Source organism: Schistocerca serialis, chromosome 2, assembly GCF_023864345.2.
Source record: "Schistocerca serialis cubense isolate TAMUIC-IGC-003099 chromosome 2, iqSchSeri2.2, whole genome shotgun sequence".
Lineage (NCBI taxonomy): Eukaryota > Metazoa > Arthropoda > Insecta > Orthoptera > Acrididae > Schistocerca > Schistocerca serialis.
This window is the reverse complement of record NC_064639.1, coordinates 902,547,874-902,559,992: the sequence shown is the minus strand read 5'-3', so window position 1 is coordinate 902,559,992 and position 12,119 is coordinate 902,547,874. Positions and strand designations below refer to the sequence as shown.

At 38.2% G+C, this 12,119-nt stretch overlaps 1 protein-coding gene across 1 annotated transcript in view; it reads right to left on the bottom strand.

Moving 5' to 3' along the window:
- LOC126458250 (succinate dehydrogenase cytochrome b560 subunit, mitochondrial-like) overlaps window positions 1-12,119 on the bottom strand; it is a 70,495-nt gene that overhangs the window by 17,515 nt on the left and 40,861 nt on the right. The window contains exon 3 of the mRNA XM_050095164.1: window positions 7,940-8,136. Coding sequence (XP_049951121.1) covers window positions 7,940-8,136 — 197 coding nt within the window. The remainder of the gene's footprint in view (window positions 1-7,939; window positions 8,137-12,119) is intronic.

The window sequence follows — 12,119 nt, the reverse complement described above, 5'->3', positions numbered from 1 at the left end:
TTCAAAAATCCACTTTTTAGACCCCCCCCCCCAAAAAAAAAAAAAAAATAAAATAAAATAAAAACACCACAAGGAGTGATTTATGAGAGGTTTTTCCTATAGTTAGATATCATACACTCCTAGTCTCATATAGAGCAAGGACACTTTCAAATGTTTCCTTAATTATTAATGAATTTTTGGAATTAGATATTTTTAAGTTTGGAGTTAGTTATCTAAGGTGGGACTGGATATAAAAATATGATTTTTGCAGTTTGTACACTTATATGATAGCAACGTACAGTAAAAATTTCAACATTGATATCTGACTATGTACGAATTTTTGAAAATGAGGAGATAATTCATATTACTCTACAACTGATCTTATGGCTGTTGCCTATTCATGTGTGATATGGGCAGGATATAATCAATTATTATTGAAGTAAGGTGTTGATTTATATACAAAAACTGGAAACTTCACTGTAATTAACATTTATGTTATTCTGACATACTTAAAACAAATATTTTCAATTAACATCCTTCGAGATGCGACTGTTCCTAAACCTGTTGGTGAATGTTAAGAACACTTATTTCTTCAAACAGCTTCTGTGATATAGAATAAGCCCTACCAGTTGCTGTAGTAAGTTCAAGCACTGAAAGTTTCCTGAAAACATTTTTCATTTGTATCCAAACTTTGTCACTAACAGATTTCTTGATTTATGTTCTTGGACCAGCAGGGTGGTAAATATGCACAAAAACATCATTGTTTTCCAAACTTAATCTTTCAACTTCTGCAAGCCACCACTGTCCATCACACACATGCCACTATGTCATTCAACATTAAGGACAGAGATGTATTTTTACTGCCACAATGATCCTCATAAATTTTGGTTTCTGATGTTACACATCATCGCACCAAGTTTTCTGCAATGCCCAGGAATTTGTAAAAATGCCTTGTTCCTTTTATTGCTATACAGTTTTCAAATCTGGTTTGAAGTGTTGTTTTCATATGCAGAACCACTTCTTTCTTAATCAGAAAATAGGTAATGCCTTTAATATTATCCTTGCAAAAGACATACACGTCCTGTACTGCGAGAATTTGGTCTGTGGCTGGTCTTTGTAGGCTGGCTTTATTTTTCACATTTTGTTGTACCTCTTACTCCATCACGTGCATTTTTATCATGGCAAGATGCAAAAAAAGTGCCATTCAGCCTCCAATCCAAAGTCTACTTCGTGGTTGCATATATTTGAAAAATTCTGTTTGTTCTTATACTGCCTACCACTTCCATCTGAAAAGTATCCGCTTCTCAACCTAGGGAAAATTTTCTTTTCTGAAATTTATCACATACTTTTGTAACAAATGTACAGGCAAAGTGTTGTGCTCCAAATAGTCACTTAGAATGCAAATTGAAGAACTGAAAACTTCATCTTTCTCATTTTTAAAGTAGAGAATAAATGGATGCACTGTTGCCTGGTAATTGACCCAGTGGTACCCTTCTATTGCATCATGAATCAGAAATGTAAAATTTTCTGCAAAATCAGCTAGCACTATGCATTCAGTTTCATGAAGTTGTGCTTTTTTGTCCTTCAAAAACTTACTTTGGATTTTAGGAACATAGTGATGACTTTTGAGTTTTTGTAAGTTATCAATTAAATATTCCAAGTACTCTTACTGAGATTTAACCACTGTTATCATCTCTGCCCTGTCAGTTGTGACCCAATGTTTGAAGGTAATACTGTCTGGCATTTCATCATCATATTCCTGAAACAATTCAAAAACGGTTTCCTTACCAGGGAATTTATTACACAAACTCATCATGCAGTCATAACTGTTGGTGTCACTAGTAACTCTTTGTAGTTAAGATCACTGAGTTTTGCACCATAAATCATCACTTTGACATTTTGATGATATAAACAAACACATACGGAGCGTGTCCCTGAGGATCCAGCCAAAATACACCACTTAGGGCGAAGACCAAAAAATGTTGACCTTCCAATTTGCATTCAGCATGGGAATTTTTGAAAGCTGCATAAAGTTCATTTAAATTTGACAGCACTACTTGTTTCTGCTTTGTTACTTTTTTGCAACCTGGGCACATTCTGATGTTTTCATCACCTTCAATAACCTGCTGGATCTTTTTAATTGTTTCTTCACTTATATCTACTCCTTTCTTCTTTCCTAAAACTGGAAGAATGCCTTGCTCTTTCACTAATTTGCGGGTTAGTTTAACCAAATGATGAGAAATGTTTAATCCATGATCTATTTTTCTCTTGACCATGAGTAAGGGAGCAAACTTAAAATTTTAGCTTTTTCCTCTTTAGATGTCACTGAACGTTTAATTTTCAACTTCTCTATTAAGCTCAAATATTCAGTGTCAGATGATGCTGGTGGTCGCTTTTCTTCTTCTTTAGAAACAATGTTGGTATCTGTATTATTAAAGCATGATTCCAAGCCTTTTCTAATTTTGTCTGAAATTTGTTGTACCTTATTTTCAATACCTGATTTTCTTTACTGCTACTTAATTTTTTTATTTTCAACGCAGGAGATACGTCTAACTTAGAACAAGCAAAATCCAATATGCTAACAGCTTCCTCATTAGGAATATAAATGTCATTAACAAGGTTACATGATTTTGGTTCTGGATTCACAACAAATATTTTTGAGTAACAATTTGGGCACAGAGAATTTCCAGGAATCACATTGTGTTTCACTTGAGAAGCTGTTTCACTCTCACATAACAAGGACAAATGTTCAATTTTTATTTCTCTCAAAGCTTTAGCAATAGGCTTTTTATGAACTTTAAGTGGATCACAGCTCTTTCTTCCAAAAATGTCGTTGTGCTTCAGAATATATTTCTTCACATGATACTCAAACACTGATGCTACAGAAGAACTTACTCGAAATTTAAACAAAGTTTGTCTAACTTCATCAAAGTCACTGAAATTTTTCAAGTTTTTTGAAACTTAACCATAAACTGTTTTGTGACACACTTCACTTGCTATCTGTCTAACAGAGCACTGTTCATATTCCAGTTAATCTCCCACAATTAATTACAAATTACACACAGAACAAAGCACGTAACACGTTCTACACTCTCTAGGTATGTACATCCACTCCAACAAAGGTTTCAGAAGACTGACTACAACAATGCCACACCCAGCAATAATGTACTTCTACTATGCGACACTCAGCAATCATGTACTGCTTTATTGACAACAAACCTAAACATAAATGGGCATTTTTATTACCAAAGAACAAAAGTGAAAGCTACTATTGTTTAATACTGCATTATTAAAAATAAATAAACTAAATGAATATTGGGTGATCGCATTAACTAAATATGTCACAATTAAATTTTATTACAATGAAACAATAAACCATTTAAATAAGCAACAGCTGTAAGATCAGTTGTAGAGTAATGTGAATCATTTCCTCATTTTCAAAATTTCATATCTTTGTTCACAGTCAGGTATCAATGTAGAAATGTTTACAGTACGTTGCTATCATATAGGTGTACAAACTGTCAAAAATAGTATTTTTATATTCAGTCCAACCTGAGATAACTAACCCCAAACTTCACAAAAAATAAAAATTTTCAAATTGCAAAAATTCATAAAAAATTAAGGAAACATTTGTAAGTGTTCTTGCTCTATATAAGGCTAGTAGCGTATGATATCTAACTACAGGAAAAAAATAGACTCTCACAAATCATTAATTTTAATTTTAATAATGAACAGCCTTGAATAGCCTAGAATTTACCTAGGTTTCAGTCGGGATAACCCAACCTTCTTCAGAATAACAGTATCCGGAGTTAAAGTACAGCACTTGTTTAAAATTAATATTTATACAGTTGCTGACAGGGCCGCGAAATGTCGAAGATATTTAAGTTCTCATAAATCACTCCTTGTTTGTTATTTTTGGAGGTCATTTTGACTGGTTATTTTTGAATTTAGGGTATTTTGTGTAATAGTCAATGTTGTAGAGGACACTTTTCTAAAAACAATCATGTAAATTGCAATGTTGTAACTTAATCCAGTGCAGAGATATTCCTATTTTCACTAATGTCTTCAGACTGAAAAATCGTTGCACGCTTACAAATGAATATGGCCGCCATCCAGTAAAGGTGCAAGATAAATTATTTTAAAAAACTGTTTTGAACTTCTCAACTATAGGGCAATGACATACAAAAAAATTAAAATACTTAAAAATAGTCAAGCAATCTTCATTGGGCCACTTCATATGGATTACCCCGCAGCTGACTAAATGCTCCTATTCTATCGTGTATATTATTAGTACTTACCTTCTGATTTTAATAAATATCCTTGTTGTTGTTGTTGTGGTCTTCAGTTCTGAGACTGGTTTGATGCAGCTCTCCATGCTACTCTATCCTGTGCAAGCTTTTTCATCTCCCAGTACCTACTGCAACCTACATCCTTCTGAATCTGCTTAGTGTATTCATCTCTTGGTCTCCCTCTACGATTTTTACCCTCCACGCTGCACTCCAATACTAAATTGGTGATCCCTTGATGCCTCAGAACATGTCCTACCAACCGATCCCTTCTTCTGGTCAAGTTGTGCCACAAACTTCTCTTCTCCCCAATCCTATTCAATACTTCCTCATTAGTTATGTGATCTACCCATCTAATCTTCAGCATTCTTCTGTAGCACCACATTTCAAAAGCTTCTATTCTCTTCTTGTCCAAACTAGTTATCGTCCATGTTTCACTTCCATACATGGCTACACTCCATACAAACACTTTCAGAAACGACTTCCTGACACTTAAATCTATACTAGATGTTAACAAATTTCTCTTCTTCAGAAACGTTTTCCTTGCCATTGCCAGCCTACATTTTATATCCTCTCTACTTCGACCATCATCAATTATTTTGCTCCCCAAATAGCAAAACTCCTTTACTACTTTAAGTGCCTCATTTCCTAATCTAATTCCCTCAGCATCACCCGACTTAATTCGACTACATTCCATTATCCTTGTTTTGCTTTTGTTGATGTTCATCTTATATCCTCCTTTCAAGACACTGTCCATTCCATTCAACTGCTCTTCCAAGTCCTTTGCTGTCTTTGACAGAATTACAATGTCATCGGCGAACCTCAAAGTTTTTATTTCTTCTCCATGAATTTTAATACCTACTCCGAATTTTTCTTTTGTTTCCTTTACTGCTTGCTCAATATACAGGTTGAACAACATCGGGGAGAGGCTACAACCCTGTCTCACTCCCTTCCCAACCACTGCTTCCCTTTCATGTCCCTCGACTCTTATAACTGCCATATGGTTTCTGTACAAATTGTAAATAGCCTTTCACTCCCTGTATTTTACCCCTGCCACCTTTAGAATTTGAAAGAGAGTATTCCAATCAACGTTGTCAAAAGCTTTCTCTAAGTCTACAAATGCTAGAAACGTAGGTTTGCCTTTCCTTAATCTTTCTTCTAAGATAAGTCGTAAGGTCGGTATTGCCTCACGTGTTCCAGTGTTTCTACGGAATCCAAACTGATCTTCCCCGAGGTCCGCTTCTACTAGTTTTTCCATTCGTCTGTAAAGAATTCATGTTAGTATTTTGCAGCTGTGACTTATTAAGCTGATAGTTCGGTAATTTTCACATCTGTCAACACCTGCTTTCTTTGGGATTGGAATTATTATATTCTTCTTGAAGTCTGAGGGTATTTCGCCTGTTTCATACATCTTGCTCACCAGATGGTAGAGTTTTGTCAGGACTGGCTCTCCCACGGCCGTCAGTAGTTCCAATGGAATATTGTCTACTCCGGGGGCCTTGTTTCGACTCAGGTCTTTCAGTGCTCTGTCAAACTCTTCACGCAGTATCATATCTCCCATTTCATCTTCATCTACATCCTCTTCCATTTCCATAATATTGTCCTCAAGTACATCACCCTTGTATAGACCCTCTATATACTCCTTCCACCTTTCTGCTTTCCCTTCTTTGCTTAGAACTGGGTTTCCATCTGAGCTCTTGATATTCGTACAAGTCGTTCTCTTATCTCCAAAAGTCTCTTTAATTTTCCTGTAGGCGGTATCTATCTTACCCCTAGTGAGATAGGCCTCTACATCCTTACATTTGTCCTCTAGCCATCCCTGCTTAACCATTTTGCACTTCCTGTCGATCTCATTTTTGAGACGTTTGTATTCCTTTTTGCCTGTTTCACTTACTGCATTTTTATATTTTCTCCTTTCGTCAATTAAATTCAATATTTCTTCTGTTACCCAAGGATTTCTACTAGCCCTCGTCTTTTTACATACTTGATCCTCTGCTGCCTTCACTACTTCATCCCTCAAAGCTACCCATTCTTCTTCTACTGTATTTATTTCCCCCATTCCTGTCAATTGCTCCCTTATGCTCTCACTGAATCTCTGTACAACCTCTGGTTCTTTTAGTTTATCCAGGTCCCATCTCCTTAAATTCCCACCTTTTTGCAGTTTCTTCAGTTTTAATCTACAGTTCATAACCAATAGATTGTGGTCAGAGTCCACATCTGCCCCTGGAAATGTCTTACAATTTAAAACCTGGTTCCTAAATCTCTGTCTTACCATTATATAATCTATCTGATACCTTTTAGTATCTCCAGGGTTCTTCCATGTATACAACCTTCTTTCATGATTCTTAAACCAAGTGTTAGTTATGATTATGTTGTGCTCTGTGCAAAATTCGACCAGGCGGCTTCCTCTTTCATTTCTGTCCCCCAATCCATATTCACCTACTATGTTTCCTTCTCTCCCTTTTCCTACACTCTAATTCCAGTCACCCATGACTATTAAATTTTCGTCTCCTTTCACAATATGAATAATTTCTTTTATTTAATCATACATTTCTTCAATTTCTTCGTCATCTGCAGAGCTAGTTGGCATATAAACTTGTACTACTGTAGTAGGTGTGGGCTTCGTATCTATCTTGGCCACAATAATGCGTTCACTATGCTGTTTGTAGTAGCTTACCCGCATTCCTATTTTCCTATTCATTATTAAACCTACTCCTGCATTACCCCTATTTGATTTTGTGTTTATAACCCTGTATTCACCTGACCAGAAGTCTTGTTCCTCCTGCCACCGAACTTCACTAATTCCCACTATATCTAACTTCAACCTATCCATTTCCCTTTTTAAATTTTCTAACCTACCTGCCCGATTAAGGGATCTGACATTCCACGCTCCGATCCGTAGAACGCCAGTTTTCTTTCTCCTGATAACGATATCCTCTTGAGTAGTCCCCGCCCGGAGATCCGAATGGGGGACTATTTTACCTCCGGAATATTTTACCCAAGAGGACGCCATCATCATGTAATCATACAGTAAAGCTGCATGCCCTCGGGAAAAATTACGGCTGTAGTTCCCCCTTGCTTTCAGCCGTTCGCAGTACCAGCACAGCAAGGCCGTTTTGGTTATTGTTACAAGGCCAGATCAGTCAATCATCCAGACTGTTGCCCTTGCAACTACTGAAAAGGCTACTGCCCCTCTTCAGGAACCACACGTTTGTCTGGCCTCTCAACAGATACCCCTCCGTTGTGGTTGCACCTACGGTACGGCTATTTGTATCACTGAGGCACGCAAGCCTCCCCACCAACGGCAAGGTCCATGGTTCATGGGGGGAATATCCTTGTATGTAACTATATTTATAAAAAGTTCAATATGTTAGCAAGTTAAATTATTTAGGTATGCAAAATAACTGCAAGGAAACTTTATCAATAATGGTCTGTTTCTGATACTTGGCTCCATCCTCAAATGATCACTGTGAATTTGGGCTTGCCATATTTTCAAAGTGATGATTATTACTTTTTAGGGTTTGTGGTGCTGTCTTGCAGGACTTTACATCAGCTGTGTTTTCTGTTAAGGAATGTATGCAGATATGTCTTAAAGAATACAATATTATGGATCATTTTGTAAATTAGAAAATAAATTATTCTTATGGCCGACGTAACTGTCCACAAATTTTTACCTAAGCCCAACGTTGTCATATAGACACTCAATGCTAGTCCCGTCATTCGATGGGATATTGAAAGCACCGTTGTCAGCTGGTATTTGATGATGGTAAGATGAGGTGACTGCGGCCGTCCCAGTCTAGCGTTTCGCTCATCGTGGCTCTCACTGGGAGGAGGTTCATACTGAGTTACTCTCAGTGAAACACAACGACACCTGCAGAATAGACACACATATTGAGATGAGCCAAATGTAGTTTGCATATTACATATAGTATGTGGAGAATAGTTTATAACAACAGAAGCAAAAATATCTATACATATTATAAATTGCAGTCCCTCGCTACATTTTTGTCTATATGTGATGGCTAATCTCTGCAACTATTGTAAGGATTTTGACAAGACAGTCAAATTCATGATGTTTGTATATTTCACTACATATTATGAACAAGATGTACAGCCATAGATACTTAGTGCTACCCAAGCTGAGCAAAATATATAATGATGGGCATTGAGTGTATTGAAGAGATACCATTATAATCTCATCTATTTTTTTCTTTATTTTTTTTGGATCTGGGGTGTGAAACAGCTGAGGTAATAAGCGCCTAATCATGATTTAAAATGGGCCAGGAAAACCATTCTTTGGGTCTTGAAGTTAGTTGATACTTTTGAACCTAAGCAGCATTAGCAGGTGGTTAAAACTATAATGAATAATTAAAGTGAACCTGAAACACCAGTTATAAGAAAAAAAAACCATAGTGGTAAGGTAAAATGAACAATTACAATGACCATCCTGTTTAAAAGGTTGTTTGGGAAGAATTTCTAAGACAACCGGTATCTACAGTTAAAAATTAAATCTCCTCCATCATTTTACGACAAAATCACATTAAAGTGTGAAGGGTTAAAGGACTGACATTCGGAAGGTAGGAAGTTTAACTTCCAGCCGACAGCATAGTCATTACAGACAACTGACATTGGGTTCGCAAGTGGCGCACTGTCAGTTGTTTGTTGCAGTGAGATCAAAATTATGATGGGGTCACTGCTTAACACATGATGATGGCTGAAAGGACAGCGATCAATGTGTGGGCTAGCTAAAATTATCTCCTCGCAATGAGAGGACAAGACAAAGTCCCCAGAGCTGTAGGAGGAGTTTAACCTCGCGTAGCTTGTTCCCACAGAGAGAGATGATCAGTATTCACGTCAGAGTAATAGAATGTTCCTACATGAAGCAGTGCTGAGAGAGTCCGAGGGGACAGAACTGCTAGAAGAATGGGGTAGCAAATCAACAGCCTTCGCAGTAGTGTTAACAGTCTCATCCCCGACACCCTGATGTGCCTAAGAGCCTGTACAAATGACACAATGGCCAGCATTAGTGAGTGAGTGAAAGCATTCCTGGATCCAGTGTACTGTATATAGGATTGTATGTATACATCAGACAGCGGATCTGGGCAGCACTGAGAGAATCAGAGCATACAACAGATTTACAGATTCCACACAATGCCAGCAAACAGAGTGCCTGAGATGCCCGCAGGAAACAGTCAATAATAGGTTTTATTGCTAAAATATCGTTATAGTCAGCACTGAAATATAAATTATACTGTTCTGGATAAAAGGGTCTAATAAAGCCGAACCCATGCACTCATCTTTTAAAAAGTTCCTAATCAAGTGACACAGGCAGCCTCGTTGCCTCTGTCTGTAAACTGTATGAAGGATACCTGTACTCCAGCAAGTGTCACAGGCCTTTTCCAAATCAAAAATACATCTGCAATCTGGTAATTCTGCAGAAAGTTGTCGACGATATGAGTCAACAAAGTGATGAGATGGTCAACGACAGTGTCATGACTATGAAAGCCATGTTGGGCATTTGTTAGCAATTTTTGTTTCTTCAGCCCTAATATCAGCAGCTGGTGATTAATTGTTCCATCACCATGCACACATTACCGGAGAGGGAAATGTGACTGTAGCTGAAAGGAACGTGTCTGTCTTTCGCATGTTTAGGTTTAGGGATTATGGTGACTTCATGTCAGTTTGAAGGAAATATACTATTTTCCTAGATAAAATTTTAGGTGTGCAGGAGAAAACACCACTGACAGAGAGGTGCTGCAACATCTGAATGTGAATGTCACCCGGTTTCAGGACAGAACAACATGCTGACGAAAGGGCATGCTCTAGTTCCTTTGCAGTAAAAAATGTATTGTAGCATTCATGATTATGCAAAGTGAATGAGATCTCCCAAGCCTCTCTCACTCACTTCCAGGATAGGGAGTTGGAATGATAGTGGGTGGAGCTTGCTGGCCTAAACTGTTGAGACACTGACAGAATTATTTGCAACAGTAAGACTTTTTTTTTTTTTTTTTTTGCTGTCTCTGATAGTATGCTGGCTCTCTGCACACATTTGTATATATTCGTCAAAGTTCTCCACTGTGGGATGGCATTCAAATACAAAGAGACCATGTCATCGCCCACAAATCACGGTTCAGCATTGCTCAGTCCACCAGGGAGCTTGGGTTTGTCACAGGAGGGAAGATATTCGAGGTGTGGAAAATTAGTGGCAGTTAGAGTATCATTCATAATAAGGTACTCTACCCCTGGATCTCAATGCTGAAGAGCAGTTGTTTGTCAAAGGTCGCCAATAAAGAGCAGAGCTTCCAGTCAACTTTAGAAAGCTGTCAAGTCATCTTAAGCATAGGTTGAATGTGGCTGAGCAAACAAACTGTGCATCATGGTAGATCATCGTGTGTGTGTGTGTGTGTGTGTGTGTGTGTGTGTGTGAGGGGGGGAAGAACCGGTCCACAATATTTGTAAGGAGCGAGCCCCTTGCACATGCTCTGAGAGAGTTGCAAATTGGATGGTGGGCACTGCAGTAACTGAGCGGTAAGAAAAGTGCAATGGGCTGGGCAGTAAGCTGTAGTATGCCTACTAGAGTCCTGCATGACCGAGTAAGCGAGCACAAAATACGAGGTGGGGCGAGCACACCCTAACTGGATAGGCTGCCCGCACTAATTCTGGTGATCGAGCATAGTAGCCGTGACTGAGTATGTAGCATGTAACTTCAAACATATTACACATGTCATCTGTGTGAGACTGCAGCCAGTACGGGCTTCTCATTTATGGTGTCTCTCTCTCTGTAACAATGCAGCGCGAGGAAGCCAGTGCAGGAAGACGTAAGATTGAAACCAATGTTTTACACATTGAAGAAACGGGAAGGTCTGAAAAGCCAAGTATGGAGTGCATTTCTGTTGGTTGAAGACGAAAACAGTGCATCTATTGGGTACATATCGTGCATAAACTGCTCCACACTATTGTGTTTCCAGTCGGGAACCGTTATAGAAACACAGTTGCAAGAAACCTCACAAAGATACAGCTCCTTCAGGGATACCGGCAATAACAAAAAATAGTATTACAGCAAAGTGTGTTGCAATGTGTGCTAAAGATATCAGACCTTTTAATGCTGTTTCCGGTGAACGTTTCAGAGAACTAGGCCAAGAATTAACACATCTAGGTGCACATTATGGAGATGCGCAGATGTCGTGCCACATCCCTCTACTATAAGCAGAAATGTCAAAGAACAAGCTGATGCAATAGGAAACAGCATAATGCCTTCTGTTATTGTGGAAGTTATTAATAAAACATGCTGGGACAGTTGATATGTGGACTGATTCGCATAATCAGGTGCACTATTTGACGCTTACAACACATTAAATTAACACACATTGGTCTCTTGTGAACATTGTTTTATTTGCAACAAAATTCCCGGACGTTAAGAAGACGGAAGTAAATACTATGAAAGAAATTGAAGAGAGGATGGCTGATTGGGACAATTCGCCGGACATGTTGCACAGTTTTGTTTTTGTCTCTGACCAGGGTGCCAATGTAATAAAGGCTTTGGAAAATCACGGAAGGATTCCTTCTGCTCCTCATTGTATAATCACTTAGCCATACTTTCAAAGAAGATAACTTCTTGTCAAATCATGCCCCAAACATCGCATCAACAATAAATACTGAAAAATGCATTGTAAGGTACATTAAGAAAAGTGGCCTCTGCTCGTCTTTGAAATCATCGTTGAAACAAGAGGTCTACACATGCTGGAACAGCTTGTACACTATTCTGGAATCGTTACAAACTCAGTATAACGAAGTTGCTGTCTTGGTGATGGCGCTTACAGACTGAAAAACTGCGCATTTCCTGAGACCATTTAA